This window comes from Rhinolophus hipposideros, assembly GCF_964194185.1.
Source record: "Rhinolophus hipposideros genome assembly, chromosome: 7".
NCBI classification, from domain to species: Eukaryota; Metazoa; Chordata; class Mammalia; order Chiroptera; family Rhinolophidae; genus Rhinolophus; species Rhinolophus hipposideros.
Genome location: NC_138053.1, coordinates 55019703 through 55035621, shown reverse-complemented (window position 1 = coordinate 55035621; position 15919 = coordinate 55019703). Strand labels below are relative to the sequence as shown.

Sequence of the window (15919 nt, the reverse complement as noted above, 5' to 3'; positions counted from 1 at the left end):
AGCTCTTTCTGGGCTTAGGACCATCTACAAACCTTATCTATAATATTTACATAATAGATAACTGGATACAAGTTATAATTATATTTTCTAGAAAAAGTGATCTGAAAAACAGGCTGAAATGGTGTTTTTGCTCCCCACATTTAAAAAGAAAAACAAGGACAGATGACATACGAGTATAACATGTATAAAAGTAATAGAAGAAAGTAGGAAAAACTAATCTAGGAACCATTTTGAATATAGATATTTAGATTTCCTTCTATTTGTCTCTCTATCTGTCACCAGGAAGTTTAAAACAAATAGTTCCAAAAAAGGAAAAATGTGAAGCGAAGCTTTTTACACATATATACTAAAAAATGAGACTAAAGGAGGATGATATGCACAAGTCAGGCCACCTTTAGACTAGGCAGCTGATGGTAAATATGACCTAGTAAATGAATAGATGTCACAGAGATACAAATATGGAATTGATAAAAGTTAAGAAAATAGGCTTCAGAAAATCTCCATCAGGCTTCAAGAGCAGAATTTGAAAAATTACTGCAACAAGCCAAAGGCTTTCACAGATGAAATGCTACTGCAAAACCAAACCTCAGCTAATGGGAGAGAGAGGCGTCTGTGAAAGACGGCCATAGTGCTCAGGTTCAGCCTGAACGCAAATGTGTCAATGGTAAAATTCTCCTTGGTTTCTGAAAGGGAGTTCTTAAAAAACAAAACAGTAACCAAAACCAAAAGGTGTCCCTTACTTTACAATTACTTATAAACTGAAAAATCAGAAGTAAAATATTTAATTCAGTAGGGCTCAGGCATCCAATTCAGCTTAAGTCACCTGGGCCCTGAACCTAGCAGGGTGACAAGCAAACTTCCTCTCATGGAACCCAGGGAGCTTCTCCATCAGGCCTGTCTTCCTACCATGTTCCCGTTCCCTCAAATGGTTTTCTCCTAAATCCTATTCACTGTGGGTCCTAGTGTGGAATTCAAAAGCTACTAACTGGCTAATGATAATAACTTTCACCCTGTACCTTCTCCAACAGATGTGACAGTCAGTAGAGGAATTTCAGAGGCAATTCTTTCATTCAGTGTTTATTTTAACCCCAAGGACGCCCAGTACAGAAACAGTCTAAAACTGAAATCTGACTTGAGTTGTAAAGCCCAAGAACTCCTACGGCTCTACAGAGAACTAAGGTACTTTCAATAAAAAAATATCTGCAATGAATAAAAATGTCTGGAATGCTTAAATCCATAAATTTATAATCAGATTTTAAAAACCCTTATTGTCATCTTTGGAGGATGGTAAGGGGTCAACTCATTATTGAAAACTGCCTCTTCCATACAAACTGCATCTCAGGATACCTAAAATGTTGATGAAAGGACATTCTGTTACAAAAATTTTTCTGGATGATAAGTGAGGAAGAAAGGATAGAATTCAAATAGCAACAGTTTGCAGCTCCTAATGTTCATAATGGATCTAAGCAATGATCAGGAATGGCCTTAACATCACAGAGGGAAAACCTGCTGTGTGCCTCCTGACAAAACAATACTTCTTATGAAGTATTCATGCCAAAAGTAAAACAACAACAGCAGAAAAAACCTGAATCTGATGAAGCCTCCTTCTCTGCCAGTTTTATAGGACATATGGAAGGTAGAAGTATATGTTAAAACCACCATAAGGATAAAAACAGCAAATTCAGAATGTGGGAAACTCTACAAGACAAAGATCTGTTTTCTTCAACAAATACATTAAAAGAAAGAGAGCGAAACCTACAGATTAACAGATACCTAAGAGACCTCTCAGCACATTACAAGATATGGACCTTATCTGGATTCCATTTCAAAAAACTATAAATTAAAAAAAAAATATATAAGACATTTGAGGGGAAATGTGAACATTGACGGATATAATGATGTTAAGGAATAACTAATTTTTAGATATGAAAATGATATAGTTATGGTCTAAAAAAAAATCCTTATCTTTTAGAGGTACATATCAAAATACATATAAAATGACCTGATAACAAAGATTTGTTAAACAGCAATCTGCTGATGGGGTAGAAGATTGATGAAACAAGACTGGCTGGGAACTGATAACTGTTGAAGCTGGGTCATGGTACACGGGGGTCCATTATACTATTCTCTCTACTTTTATGTTTCTATAAAAATATTTTAAAAGCAGCAAGAACGGACATAACCAATTACACTATACAAAACTTATGTGCATGCTGGTTCAACCAAACCATTAAAATATTTGAGAGTCAGGGAAATTTGAACACTGACTAGATATTTCATATTTAAAGTTATTAATATTTTAGGTGTGATAATGGTATTAAAATATCCTTATCTTTTAGAGGTATAGAATGAAATATTTATGGATGAAATGACATCATGCTTGGGATATGCCTCAAAATAATCCAAAGGATCTGGATGGGGAAATAAGTAGAAGTAGAGATGAAGTACATTGGCCAGGGCTGATAACTGTTGAAACCAGATTATGGGTAAAGGGGATTCCTTATACCACTCTACTTTTGTATATATTTCAGATATGTCATTAAAAACATTAAAAAAATTAACCTATGGTGTCAGAAGTCAGGATAACGGTTACCTTTGAAGAGAATGGGAGCTGCAACAAGGGCTTCTGGAGTGGTAGGAATGTTCTGTCTTACACAGGTTTGCTCACTTTGTGATAACTTATCAGTCTGTATAGTAATGATTTGTGCACTTCTCAGAATATTTTACAATGCAATCAAAAAGCTGTTTTTTGTGTATTTTTTAAAGCAAGAAATCCACTGCTTCAATGCAAGGGAAGACACTATGGTAGAACTGCAGGTACTACAGCAGTAACAGAGAAAGCTATTTTTGAGCAGAAAAGCAATAGAATACTGTACGGCTCTAAGCAAATGTCACAACATGGCTTCAGTTTCCTTATCTCTGAGGGGTAAATAGCAGCTGCCTTAGTCGTCTGATGTGAGCATTAAATAGGATGGTGCGTGTGAAGGGCTTCGCAGAGAACCGGCACGCCGCTAGCAGTGAACAGAGCTTATCTTTTGATTTTTGTCTAAGGACCAGCACTGCATTCATGGCCTGCTTGCCCCCTAGACTGCAGTGAAGGTACACTGTACTACAGAGAACTCCAGGTGAATCAAGACTCCCATGGTAATAAACTACCCTCAGACTGGGAGCTGGACAGAGCCTCCCCAAGGCTCTGAGAACCACAAAGGACACTGAAGAAAGGAGGCACCAGAGCCGCACGCCCATCAGAGAGAAGAACCCAGAACGTCTGCACTGGATTCTGCATGAAGACAAATCGTTTAAGCAGATGGAAGACCAAGAGCCACACCACACCTCTTCCCTCTCTGCCCAGCTCCACTCCCCTCCACGCCCTCCAACCCGGATGCGTGGAGCTAATGCCTCACATCGTCCCTCCCCCAACCCACGAGGCCGCTCCGATAACAACCTCCAATCGCAGAGCTCTACCCACTGAAGGTAGCCCTCCGCGCACGCGCGCACGGGGAGGCTTTCGGCAAGGATGGGACCCAGACGCCGGGCTCCACCGGCTGCGCCGCGGTCTCCGAAGGGGGCGCACCGCCACCTACTGCCGTATCTCCTGAAGCGGCAGGAGGCGCGCCTGACCCCGCGCTGGTCTCACTTCTCAGTGCCAATCTCCCATCCCAAACACTCAAGAGTTAGGGCTAACGTATGAATAGCACGCAGGAGTTCAAGTTTGTTTTATTCACATTCTGTTAGACAGTAGGGAAAAAAAATTATTGTCTCAAAGAACCTCTTTTCTTTCCAAGCCGTTTGAGTTTCAAAACCTTATTCACCTCCCACGCTTTATATTGGGGTAAAATCAAGTGGCCTAGGGACTCATTCATTCCACATATTTCTGGAGCACCTACTGTATGTCAGGCTATTAGCAGAGGCAGGCATTACCATCATCCCCAATTTATAGGTACAGGAACGGAGGTTGAGTTTGTGAAAGCTGGCAGACTTGGGGTTCACACTTAGATGTCTGGCCCCCAAGTGCCGACTTTTCACATCACACTGCATAAGGAGGTATAAAGTACTGTAAAAATACTTTACAAGGAAAAAAATCTAACTGGGTCGAGATTCAGGACGCGCAGTAAACAGCAGGCGGTACTGCTTTTCCAAGTATTACAATTTTAACAGAGAGGAGACAATTACCCCCATATATTTATTCGTTGCATATTATTATGTTTATTCTCTGGCAAACAGCTTTTGTTTATTCAGGAATCCATGAAAATCTTCCCTTAGATTTGTCTCCAAATAACAAGAGTACAGACTATAACAGACTATACCCCACACCAAGGTGCCAAATACAATGGTCTTATTTATTAATCTCCCCTTCATATAAGAAAGTGCTAACAATAACTTGCCTGAAATTCTTCTCTTCTCTGTACTTCCATAGCACTTTTTTTTAATTCATATATGGCACATCAGAACAAACTTTGCAATATAATTGAGTCCATGTTGGTTTCCTCACTGTAACAGTGGTTTCCAAAAGGAGTACTACTGGCCCTAAAGGAAATTTTAGAATACATGGGGGTATTTTCTTGACTGTCAGAATGGCTGTAGGGCATTGCTGGCACTTAATGGGCAGAAGACAGGAAAATTAGATAACCTGCGATGCTGAGACAATCCAACATATCAAAACATCATCTCTATTGGGAGCCAACATTTTCAGCATGAAAAGGAAATACAAATATGGACTAAAGGAAGGCAAAGAAGAACCCTGTGGGGATGAACTGGAATTGGAGGTTTCAGTATGAACTCATTATTTATAAACTATGTACATGTGTGCATACATGCATGAATGTGCACACCTGTATACTTATGTGTATATGTATACATGTTTTCCTAGTCCTGTCCACTGAATGGGCCAAGAAGCAATAACTCCACAGTAGCAAGAAGACATCCATTATACAGATCTTTGTTTCTAATACCATTCCCTACTAAAAGGAACCAGGACCTCTTGGAGAAATAGTTGATTCCAGAGCTACAGCACGAAAGGTAGAAGATGAGCCCAGAAGATGGAGAGCCAGCTTGAAAGGGCTTCTACTAGCCAAATCTGGGACAATTTCGTCACCCAAATAATTAAGGATGGTAATGAATCATAAAAAGAGGAATCCACAATCCATAAGACCATGTGGATAACAGAGTTCAAAGAAAGAAATGAGAGAAGATGGAGCTCTTGATTAGAGTAGAATCCTGAATACTAAGTAGTAAATGTAGAAGTACTAATGGAACTGGAAAACCATCATTTTGTAACTCTCTTAGTAAAGACGGATTCAGGCAAGACGCATAAATGGATGCTAAATCTAGGGGGAAACTTTTGATAAAGAGCAGGATATTTGCATGATATTAAAACATCTCCCCACAGACTGCCGGTTAGTCATAAAGGAGGAAAACAGTAACTCTCCAGAGGGGAAATCAGACACACTTGACTGCGTGATCAAAGTTAACATCACCAGTGAAGGTAGAGCAACAACAGGTATCTCTTTACATGTGTATGGAGAAGGACAAATATCACTGAAAATATCGCAACTGGGAAAGCACAACTCGATCTAATCATGAGAAAATATCAGACAAACCCAAAAAGAATACTTCGTTAAAAAAGGAGCTGGCTTCTTAAAAACTGTCATTAGTACACAGACTAAAGCATTCAGGATAAAGGGCTATAATGCATGCAAAAAAACTCTCAAATGGTTAAAAAAAAACGTGTGTGCATACAGAGAATGATAAAGCAAAAACAAATGGGTCAAAATGGTGACAATGTGTGAATCTGGGCTAAAGGTATACAGATGCTCTTTGTATTATTCTTATAACTTTTTGAAAGTTTCAAATTATTTCCCAAAACAAAATTTAAAATATTTGGTCCATATTTCATGCCATGTATGACATGGCAGACATTCACATTTAAAAAAAATAACCTGTTCATAATGAACAAAACTAACTCCATTTTACATACGAGTATAAATACAAAGCACTTTTGGGGGCATACTTTGAAAATAACTAAATTTTCCATAAATGCAACTGTTATGTAAATTGTGGAAAGACAGCACTTGGATTCATTCAGAACTTTACTAAGAGTTCACCATTTTGTGAATAAAACTGTGTCACTTATGATGATGCCTTATTTGCCACGGTATTTGACTTTGCCAGCACACCACATTTGGAGCACCTGTATGTCTATCTGTTGTTCACAGTGAGTCTACATTTCAGTGCAAGCATGCAATTACTAGTCTTCAGACTCTACACAGCTCTGCTTTGGCTGGCCCCTGCCCATACACCCAACCCCAGGTCTCACAAACCAACTTTGCTCTTGCAATCCTACTATCACGGAAGCAAATGAGTTCTTTGAACATTCCCACTCCACCCTCTGCCACTCCCAAGGTAGCTATTATAGGCAGTTGTAATAGAATGTCCCTTCCCTACCCCCACGGGGGAAAATATTAGATCAGTACTGGAACTGATCCAAAAATTACATTAGTTTCATAAAACTATCACCAATTGTCTGACTTTATCAATGTTCCAATGATGTTATATATAATACATACTATATTTACGAAGTATGTACATTTCTACAAAGTGCTCATAGGGTCAGTGATTTCTTTTAGGCCTTGTTCTTTTATAAAAGAAAGGCTGCTATCTGTGTAATACGACACAGGGAACAGGGAAAGGGAAGTTCTGTATAATGAGGAGCCTACTACCCGGAAGATATTAGCCAACTATTTTCCCTAAATGGTTTAAATGAGATTATAACACTGCTTTCAAATCTACCTGGTGATAAAATAGAGAAGAGTCAAAAAGCTTTCTAAGGACCACAAGTTAAGTAATGAAAATTACAAAAGATGAAAGTATGAAATATGTTTTTCTCTGCAGATAATGTAGAACAGAAAGGCTGCGTGTCAACTAACTATATAATAAAAAATGGACAAAAACAAGAAAGAAAAGAATTGCTTATATAATTTAGAAAGACTAATTGTCAAGGCAAAAAAGAAACAGAAATTTGCAGGATAGCAAAAATGATTTTGCCACACGTGAAACAATAGTCTTAATTCATTTTAAGACCGAAAATGTGCTTATCTGAATTAGATGATCATAAAAGCATTATTTCATATATACATCATATGAATATGTGATAATAAACATATGGAGTGACTGAAATGACACATAGGTACCTACCAAGGTGACACTCTTCTTTTTCTCTTGTTTCCCATTTGTGGCTGTCCACATATGCCGCAGAAAGCAGGCATCTTTTACCTGAGGAAAAAGATAATTATATCAACATGTATGGTTCTACAACAGGTTCTGTTTATCTGTTTTATTAAACATATCTATCATATCTTCAATTTATTAGATTATTGAAGATCCTAGCATGATACTGTAATCAACATTGCACTGTTAACAATTCAGTGCATGCACAGTTAGAGCATACATGCACAACTCAGAGCATACAAGCTCTAACAAGCAGAAGACGTAGAAAACTGAAAATTTTTACAATAATGTTATGGGCAAAACTGCTGGTAATTTTGATCGTATAACTTCAGGACTAGGAGCCATTTGTTTCCACTAAATTACAGCCTAGGTGAGCCCTAGAACTCCATAGCACCGAAAACATTTGCTGAACTGTTGCTCAATGCATTAATCAAATGCTTTATAATCGTTAGTTACTCCTAAAAACATTGCCATCTGACTTGGATCAGCAAATTTACCCTTATTTCACATAAAGCAACCAATAACATCTTACCCAGCACCCTAGTGGTAAATAAGAGAAACCTGGTAAGCCAAATTTGAGATAACCCACAAAATGACATAGGTGTATTCCCAGCACCTGGCACAATGACTGGCGTATGGCAATATTCAATAATTATGAGCTCAAGGAATGCATGAGAAACAATGAGTGGCAACTTACTCAAAATTAAAACCTTTGTGCTTCATGTGTCAAAGGACACTATCCAGAAAGTAAAAGGACAATTCACAGAATGGGAGAAAATATTTGCAAATCATTTATATGATAAGGGACTTGTAACTAGAATACATAAATAACTCTTACTAGTCAAAATTTAAAAAGAAGAGCAATCAACTGAAAAATTGGCAAATGATTTGAACAAATATTTCTCAAAAAGACGTATACATACACACAAACATATGCAAGTACACACAAATGGCCAACAAGTACATGGAAAGATATTTAGTATCACTTGCCATTAGGGAAATGCAAAATACATTGAAATGCCACTCCATACCCAGTAGGATGACTATAATAAAAAAGAGAGATACTAGCTATTGATATGGAACCCCCATGCATTGCAGGTGAAAATGTAAAATAGTGCAGCCATTTTGGAGAAGTTTGGCAGTTCCTCAAAATATTAACATTGGAGTTGCCATATAACCCAGCAATTCCTCTCCTAGGTAAAATTTATATACAAATGTTCATAGCAATATTATTCATAGTAGCCCAAAAATGGAAACAATGCATATATCCATCAACTGATGAATAAACGAAATGTGGTATATTCTTACAATGGAATATTATTTGGCAGTAAAATGAAATGAAGTACATATATGTGATATGACATGGACGGATCTCTAAAACATTATGCTAAGTGAAAAAGAGGCCAGTTACAAAAGATCACATATTATATAATTCTCTTTATATGTAAAGTCCACAGTATGCAAATCTATAGAGACAGATAGCAGATTAGTGGTTGCCTAGATTTGGAGGGTAGGGAGTCAGGAAAGCTTGGGGGAAATTGGAGAGTAACTTTAAATAGGTTTGCTTGTTCTTGAGGTGGTGAAAATGTCCTAAATTGATTGTGGTGATGGCTGGAAGAGGGAGTCAGGTTGGTTAGTGTGATGTGTGAAAGACAGAATGATATAAGAACTTAATTTGCCCTTGCTCACTTTGAAGATGTTTGAGAACGGGGACCATCAACCAACGAGTGCAGGTGGTCTCTAAAAAATGGCAAAGGCGAGGAAACAGATTCTCAAAGGGATCACATCCCTTTCAACACCTTGATTTTAGCACAGTAGGCTCCTGTATTGGGCTTTTGGCCTACAGCGTGCTAAGATAAAAAATCTGTGTTGTTTTAAGCCACCACATTTGTGCTAATTTGGTAACCTTCTTGCCCTTCATCCAGGAAGTTTTTGAGGCAAACATATGCTCTAACTCAAATATCCGCTATAAAAAGAAACATTTTCTCCATTTAATTCTGAAAAGAATTAAAACCAGAATTTCAGCACAGCTAAAGACACTCATGAAAGAGGACTTCCAGAACTGCTTCAGAAAGTGGCAAGAACGATGGGATGTGTGTTCGAAGTGAGGGGGAGTATTTTGTGGGGGATTAATGACAATATGTCTTTTATTGTAATAAATTTTTTATTTATTTATACATTCACCGTATCTTTTGATCAAACCTCGTAAGTGCCTAACCTAACATCCCCTATGTTGTAGGTGCCCAGTAAGTTTCCTTTCTCTAATCTCTTCATTTAGTGAAGTCACTTTTTGGTTCAACTCAATAAAGTTTCCTTGTATCCTCTTGCTCATTTTAAGTTGCCCTTCTTCATTATGAAGTAAGGAGAGTCAATGGAAGCACCAAAGTGTTCCAAATATTTATATATCATGAGTTTGTACAAAGGAGACGATTTTTTCTCTCTTATCCTGCAATGGTTCAAGATGTTTTGATGATTTAAAGTCAAGTTATCAGCATTTTCAAAACCCCGAGTGGTTCATAATGTACTACCCTACTGACTGATATTATTTGCCGTATAGCCTCTAGTTCCTGATTTCAAAATTCCTTTCATCCATGGTCTAACCCAGTGCATGCTCAATATAACTTTCTGTAATGATGGAAATGCTCAATTATGAGCTGTCCAATAAATACAGTACCTATTAGTCACAGGTGTCCACTGAGCTCTTAAAATGTAGCTAGTGCAACTAAGAAACAGAATTTTAAATTTTATTTAATTTATAGTAATTTAAATAGCCATATGTAGCTAGTAGTTACCACAATGAGGGTAGCACAGGTGTATAACCTACAAGTTCACCAGTTCAAACTAAGACCAAAATACTAACCGGAAATTCTCTCAATTCACCATTATCTAATTTCCATTCCCTTGTTAGAATGATTGCCCCCGAACATTCTAAGCAACCAAGATACCCTCCCTGACAAACAATCTAAGGTCTTGTTTAAATTGAAAAGCATTCACTAACAACAAAGCTACACATACCTGTAAACAGCTACAACAGCTAATTCTTACTGACGCGCCAGGTATTGAGCATACCACTTTATCTAATGTGTGGCATTAAATATTTTCACCAGGTAGGTCAACCAGTTTGGTCAACCAGTTTAATCCTCAGAAAACTTCTGGTGGCCAACTCTGAGGTTTCACGTTGATATTTAATTGCTGTTCCTAAAAAAGTGTGAGCCAGAGAGTGTGTGTGTTACTTTTTTATAGGGGCTCAAGGAGGTATGTAGAAAACAGGAGATAGTAGGCACTGGAAACATGGATTGTAATTATTGCATTTTAATCATATAACTTGTCAGGACTAAGCTTCTGGAAATGTTTAAAAAAATTTCCAATGTCTTCAGCAGCAGATCCATTAAACAAATAGGTTTTGAGTGGGCTGCCATTCACTCAGGTATCAAAGTACTTTTTAGAAGTAACTATATTAGGATTTATTGTCTATACATGGAAAACTGTAGCAAAGAAAGGTCAATCAAAAGTTGTGCCCAATGTCATCAGGAAAAGTAAGATTAGTATACTGAAAAATTCTTCCACCAACTGAAGACTAGGGGTCTGGCCAGGAGTGAGGTGGTGAGGAGAACGTTTATAACGCCGCTCCAAGGAAACCTCAGCGGGGAGGAAAATGCAGAGCCCCGGTGGGGGGGACATATTCGGACTTTTCACGGTCCGCAAAAAGACAATCATCCATAACGCACAAACTCAGCAAATCATAGGCAACAGCGTTCATGCCTTGACTTTTTCTGCTGTTTCCATCTTTGGATGGGCAGACACATTATTTTACCGATGGAAATGGGTCAGAGACCCTGCCTCCCCTTTCTGGGCTACCAACTGCTCCAAATCATTTCTCCAGCAACTAGATTCCAGGAGCATTTCTTCTCCTCTTGAAAGCCCACCGCTCCCTTCACTCAAGGAACATAGAGCTCAGGGACCTGAGGAAGCAGCCCCACGAAGGCAGCAGCCACCAACCTGCCAGGGAATGCCGAGGCACAAGTACTTTCCGCGCCAGGAGGATCCCGCGTCGCACCATGGGGGCCGCCATCTTGGAGCATACCAAGGAGAAAGCCGGTCTGGGGCGGTGGAGGGCGGGGCCCAGTCGAGCCGACGCTCCTCCCCCCTCCCTGTTCCGGCAGTTGGTGCGTCCCGGGACGGCATGGCAGCTGCTTTTCGGCCCCCGAAGCAAGTCCTGCTGCCTGCGCTGCGGAGTTTGGTGTATCCCGGGGTGGGAGGCTCAGGCTCCCCCTGCTGCCGCTGCCCAGTCGGAGGTATCCGCGGCCTCGGGCCGTGAAGGAGGGGAGGGATGGGACAGGAGGGACCTCAGCTCAGCGCACATCACTTTGGAGAAATAACAGCGCCTCGTTATTTACGGGCCTGGAGCAGCCGAGCGTGCCCTCGCCCTCTGGCTGTGCGTGGCTGCAGCGGTGGCTCCTGGCTGTCGTGGACGCCGGTGTGCCAGGGAACCACAGGACAGCGCTCTTGACCTTGGGGCTGTAGCGCTCCCTCGGATGGGGCTACGTTGCTCTCCGGAAACCCCTCTTCCCTCTTGGTTGTACTGAGATTGGGAGCCGAGGTGTTAGCTAACAATCCGAAAGACTTTGAGCAGGTTTCTTGATTTGTAAAATTATCCCTTAATATCTTTATATGAGAATGATTAAATTTGAAAATCCTGGTGAGCGATAATAAAATATTTAATACTTTGTATCAGTGCATTTTACGTACACTCTTTCCTTTTCTCCCAACCAGACCCAGTAATAGAGGTACCATTCTTTTCTCCATTTATATAGGAGGAAACAGCAAGTCGAACTAATCTGCCCAAGGTCCGAGGGAACCGGTAGGGTTGGGATTTGAACACCGGCAGCCCAACAGCAGAGTCCAGATGTAACCACTTCTCTGGACTGCCTTTTCATAAATAAGCAGCAACTTTTGTTGTTACCTTGTTATTGCAGTACCCAGAGCTCTTTTAATGGGTGAGCCTTTGACCAAGCTCCACCCACTCCATGCACAGCCGAGCATCCTAAAGAAATGATGATGTTTTCCAAACTCATCTTTTCTTCTAAGTTGTGGTCAGTGATTTCTGATGTGATCTTTGAGGATACTGAGAGTCCACATCTGAGAGGCCCGAACACTTCATTTCAGAAATGACAGAACTGGGAATTCCAATGGTCACACTATAGTTTTTCCACTACACTATATGATTCTTTGTAGGTAAACTAGATATACTTGTTTTGCATTTAATCGATGACCTTTAGTTAGTTTGTTTTTAAATTCCCTTGTTATCCCTTAACCTGATGGTGAATGTCTATTTGTCTTTCAGATCCCAGATTCCTGTCAACCCATCCTCACACACAATCACCAGCTCCTTTCACACACACAAACAAAACTTGTCTTTGTTAGTTTGGAGATGTTTTTCCCTCTGGGGTGACTTATATTTGTATCTGCCTAGGTGGATTACTTATACTAAGTAAAGATAAAATTAGTTATTAGAAGCTATCAAGCTCTACTCATGTTACTTGCTAAATATAAAACAAAATAATTTTACTCTTTTTCTTTCTCTAATTTTTAGCTAAAAGATATCTACTTACAGATAATATTATGAAATTAAAAGAATTTCAGCATAAGAAGGTGGCTATTGCACATAGTCTTTCTGGCACCAAAGGTAATTGAATCTATTGCATTCATTCGTTCTCTCCTGCACATTGAGTTTTTCCCAATTCTTCGACATCTTTATAAACACAACAAAATTCTGCTCTTTTAATAACTCTTTTTGTGTGTCCCTGCTGACTTTTTTGCTGTCCTGCTTCTCACTGTCAAGAGTTTATGAGCACCTAATTAACACTTCTTGCTTCTCTTCACTCACAGTCTTGCCTTCAGAAATCAGTCTCCCCTCACTTCTCTGCCAAACATACTTTTATATAATACCACTTGTGGTACAAGAAGATATGCCTTCAGAGTGAGGGAGAATATATTAGTAACCTATTTAGTAGACCCAGTTTAAATTTTACTTCAGTCTTTTGGAGTTATGCGAAGTTTGCAAAATTAGGACTCCATGTCATTATCTGGTTGTTATTTCCAATGGTCATAGTCTTTTTAAGGCTGTGACAGTTCTGCATATGTTCTGAGGCAATTCATATGAGTGCCCATCTACTCCACTGTCAGGTTGATACTTATAAAATCCAGTCAACATTTCCTATTATAAGACTCCAAAAGGGGACTGGGTTATATACTACATGTACAAACTCACCCCCTGGTTTCCTAGCTCTTCCATAATTGACCTTACCCTGTCTGAAGTCCAGTGTGATTTCCTATTTATCTAGTCACAGTTCTCCCCTCTCCGCCTCCCCCTACCCCAAGTTTATGCTGTTACTCATGCTAATTCCCATACCTAAAATGACCCCTCTTCTCTGTTTCTCCAACCCTATCCAGCTGCTTTCTTCCTCTCTGGTAACATCTCCACTTCCCCAAACCAGGTCTGTTTCTGCCACCCTGATTTCTCTCTTCTCTCCTATTACATTTATAATCAGTCATGTGTCACCACCATTGTCAGATAACTTTGTATAAATACATCTTGTCTTCTTGAATAGAATTTGCCCTTCCAGGGCAGGAGCCATACTTCTGTGTATGCATATATGATAAGCATTTAAATCTTGATTGATTTATTAAAATACAAATTACAGTTGTTGAAATTTTGGGTTCTTAAGGTTTATTAAGAAGAATTAAGGAGTAAAAGATGTAAAGTCATCCTATTGAAATTTTTTATGTTGGAAATTATTTAGAAATATTTAATAGAATAAATCCTCTTAAATCTGAGTGATTGAAGGAATGAAAATGAGAACAATAATGTCTGTGATTTACTGGCAGTTACTCTTTGCTAGGCCCTGTGCTAACTGCTTCACATACATTATCTCAACCCCATGAGATAGGTGTCATGATCCTTACTTTACACATGGGGAATCAGGTCTCGATGACAAGAGTGCATGCAGGTGGCAGAGCCTAGATTTCAGCCCAGGTCCCTCTATCTCTAAAACCTTTAACCATTATGTGGTTCTGCAAATCAAGATTGGAGGACCCACTACATTATCTCACAACCTAGTGGGCTTTCTTTTCTTATAAATCAAGGGCAGTGCCTGTTTCAGCTTCCAGATCTTATGTTTTTAATGTATATCGTGCCACTCCTTTAAGCAGCATTCCTTCAAAGCTCTGGGCCTTGGAGCAAATCCTGTAAATTTTTTTTTGGCAGCTTCTGATACTGAGAACAGCTTTGCCTTCTGGAAAGCAGCTGCTTACTTCGTGCCTGCCTTGCATCTCACCCCACATTCTGGGGAGAATACAGTCCCTTTCTAATGCCAAGAAACAGTGGTTTCCTTTTGGTGTTTGACTGTTCTCCCGTCCCCACCCTGGTTGATCAGGTACAAGACAAGGGACAGAGGCAGATTATGATCACCTTGAAATGATTCTTATTAAAAAGGGACTTTTTTTTTTTTACCCTCTATGCATTATATACTCCTATGGCATGCTTTCTAACAACTGAGTAGAGAGGCACAAAGAGGAATGAGAGTTAAAGTTGAACCAAATGAAAGAGACCCGAAGTATTCCTGAATCATGTGTCAACCACTATGGGTAAAGGTATCTTCAGTTTTTCTTTCAGTTTTCCACCTAGATGCCCTGATAATTGATAGTTTGGATATCTCAGTTACATTTTCTTTCTTTTTTTTTCTCCCCTTGTGGGTCACCTGTAAATACAGTTCTTTGGGCTAACCCTCTTGGATATTAGTTCTTAAACTTCAGCGTGCATAAGGATCACCTAGGTAGTCACAAATGCATATTCTTGCGCTCCTATCCTCAGAGATTCTGGTTAGAAAGTCAGGAATGGGGCCTGGGCTTGTGCCCCTGTGACACACATGCTTTGCTTTATGCACCGTCTCTGACACTGCTCTCGAGGAGACCAGCCTGGGATGGGGGGGCTGCATAGCCATGAGCCCCTCACGGCCCCTATGCAACATGCCAAGTTCTGGCTTCCCCTTCGCCCTGAGGTCAGACTCTGACAGTCCGGTCTGCCTTAGCGATGGCCACCACCCTGTGCTTTCTTCCAGAAACCTATTTGAGAAAGTTGGAAGAGAAATTGACCCAGAACAAGCTCATCCTGAAGGAGGAATTGAGAACCGTGCTCCATTTGTGTGAATCCCGGGATGATGTGGAACTGGTTAAAAAAGTCATTTACAGGTGAGGCATTTCCTTAGAATTCTGTCAGCCTTTGTCTCTTCTCACTCTGTTCCTTTTCCTGAGCAGTCTAATCTGCTTCCAAGATTTCAGCCATCACCTAAACACTGATGATTTCCAAATCTGTCATTCAGATGCCTGTCCTGAGCTCCAGACATTTAAATTCATTCATTTAGCAAACACTTATTGGGTTCCTATTACATGCCAAGTGCTGAGGATAGAAAAACAGATAATTCATGCCCCAAGAAATCACCAGCCTGTTTACTAACTCCACTTACACGTCCCCTATAAATTTCTTTCTCGCTTTGTTTCCTGTTGCACTGACCAGTCACTCAGGATGGATACCGGGGAGCCTCCCTCTTTCTCCTAGTCTCATTTGCTCTCCCTGACAGGGTAAGAAATCCGACTGCTTCTCCTTCCCCAGTAGACCTCTGTCCCCATTTCT

The 15919-nt window shown here is 39.8% G+C and overlaps 2 protein-coding genes across 8 annotated transcripts in view; one reads left to right on the top strand and one right to left on the bottom strand.

The window, feature by feature from the left end:
- Positions 1–11318, bottom strand: part of MRPS27 (mitochondrial ribosomal protein S27) — a 73511-nt gene extending 62193 nt beyond the window's left edge. The window contains exons 1-2 of one of the 2 annotated variants that reach the window (XR_013993701.1): positions 11227–11306; positions 7195–7272 (exon numbers count right to left, since the gene is read on the bottom strand). Coding sequence is in view for 1 of the 2 variants with exons in the window: in XM_081054448.1 (XP_080910574.1) it covers positions 7195–7272; positions 11227–11299 (151 nt within the window). In the remaining variant the exon portion in view is untranslated. Of the gene's footprint in view, positions 1–7194; positions 7273–11226 lie in introns of both variants that reach the window. The other variant, XM_081054448.1, reaches the window with a different exon arrangement.
- Positions 11319–11350: 32 nt separating this feature from the next.
- The window catches only part of PTCD2 (pentatricopeptide repeat domain 2), a 28218-nt gene continuing 23649 nt past the window's right edge, over positions 11351–15919 (top strand). Inside the window, exons 1-3 of one of the 6 annotated variants that reach the window (XM_081054441.1) lie at positions 11387–11522; positions 12821–12913; positions 15348–15477. In XM_081054441.1, the coding sequence (XP_080910567.1) occupies positions 11411–11522; positions 12821–12913; positions 15348–15477 (335 nt within the window). In that variant the 5' untranslated portion in view covers positions 11387–11410. Of the gene's footprint in view, positions 11523–12820; positions 12914–14789; positions 14881–15347; positions 15478–15919 lie in introns of those variants that run through there. The other 5 variants (XM_081054443.1, XM_081054444.1, XM_081054442.1 and 2 more) reach the window with 5 other exon arrangements.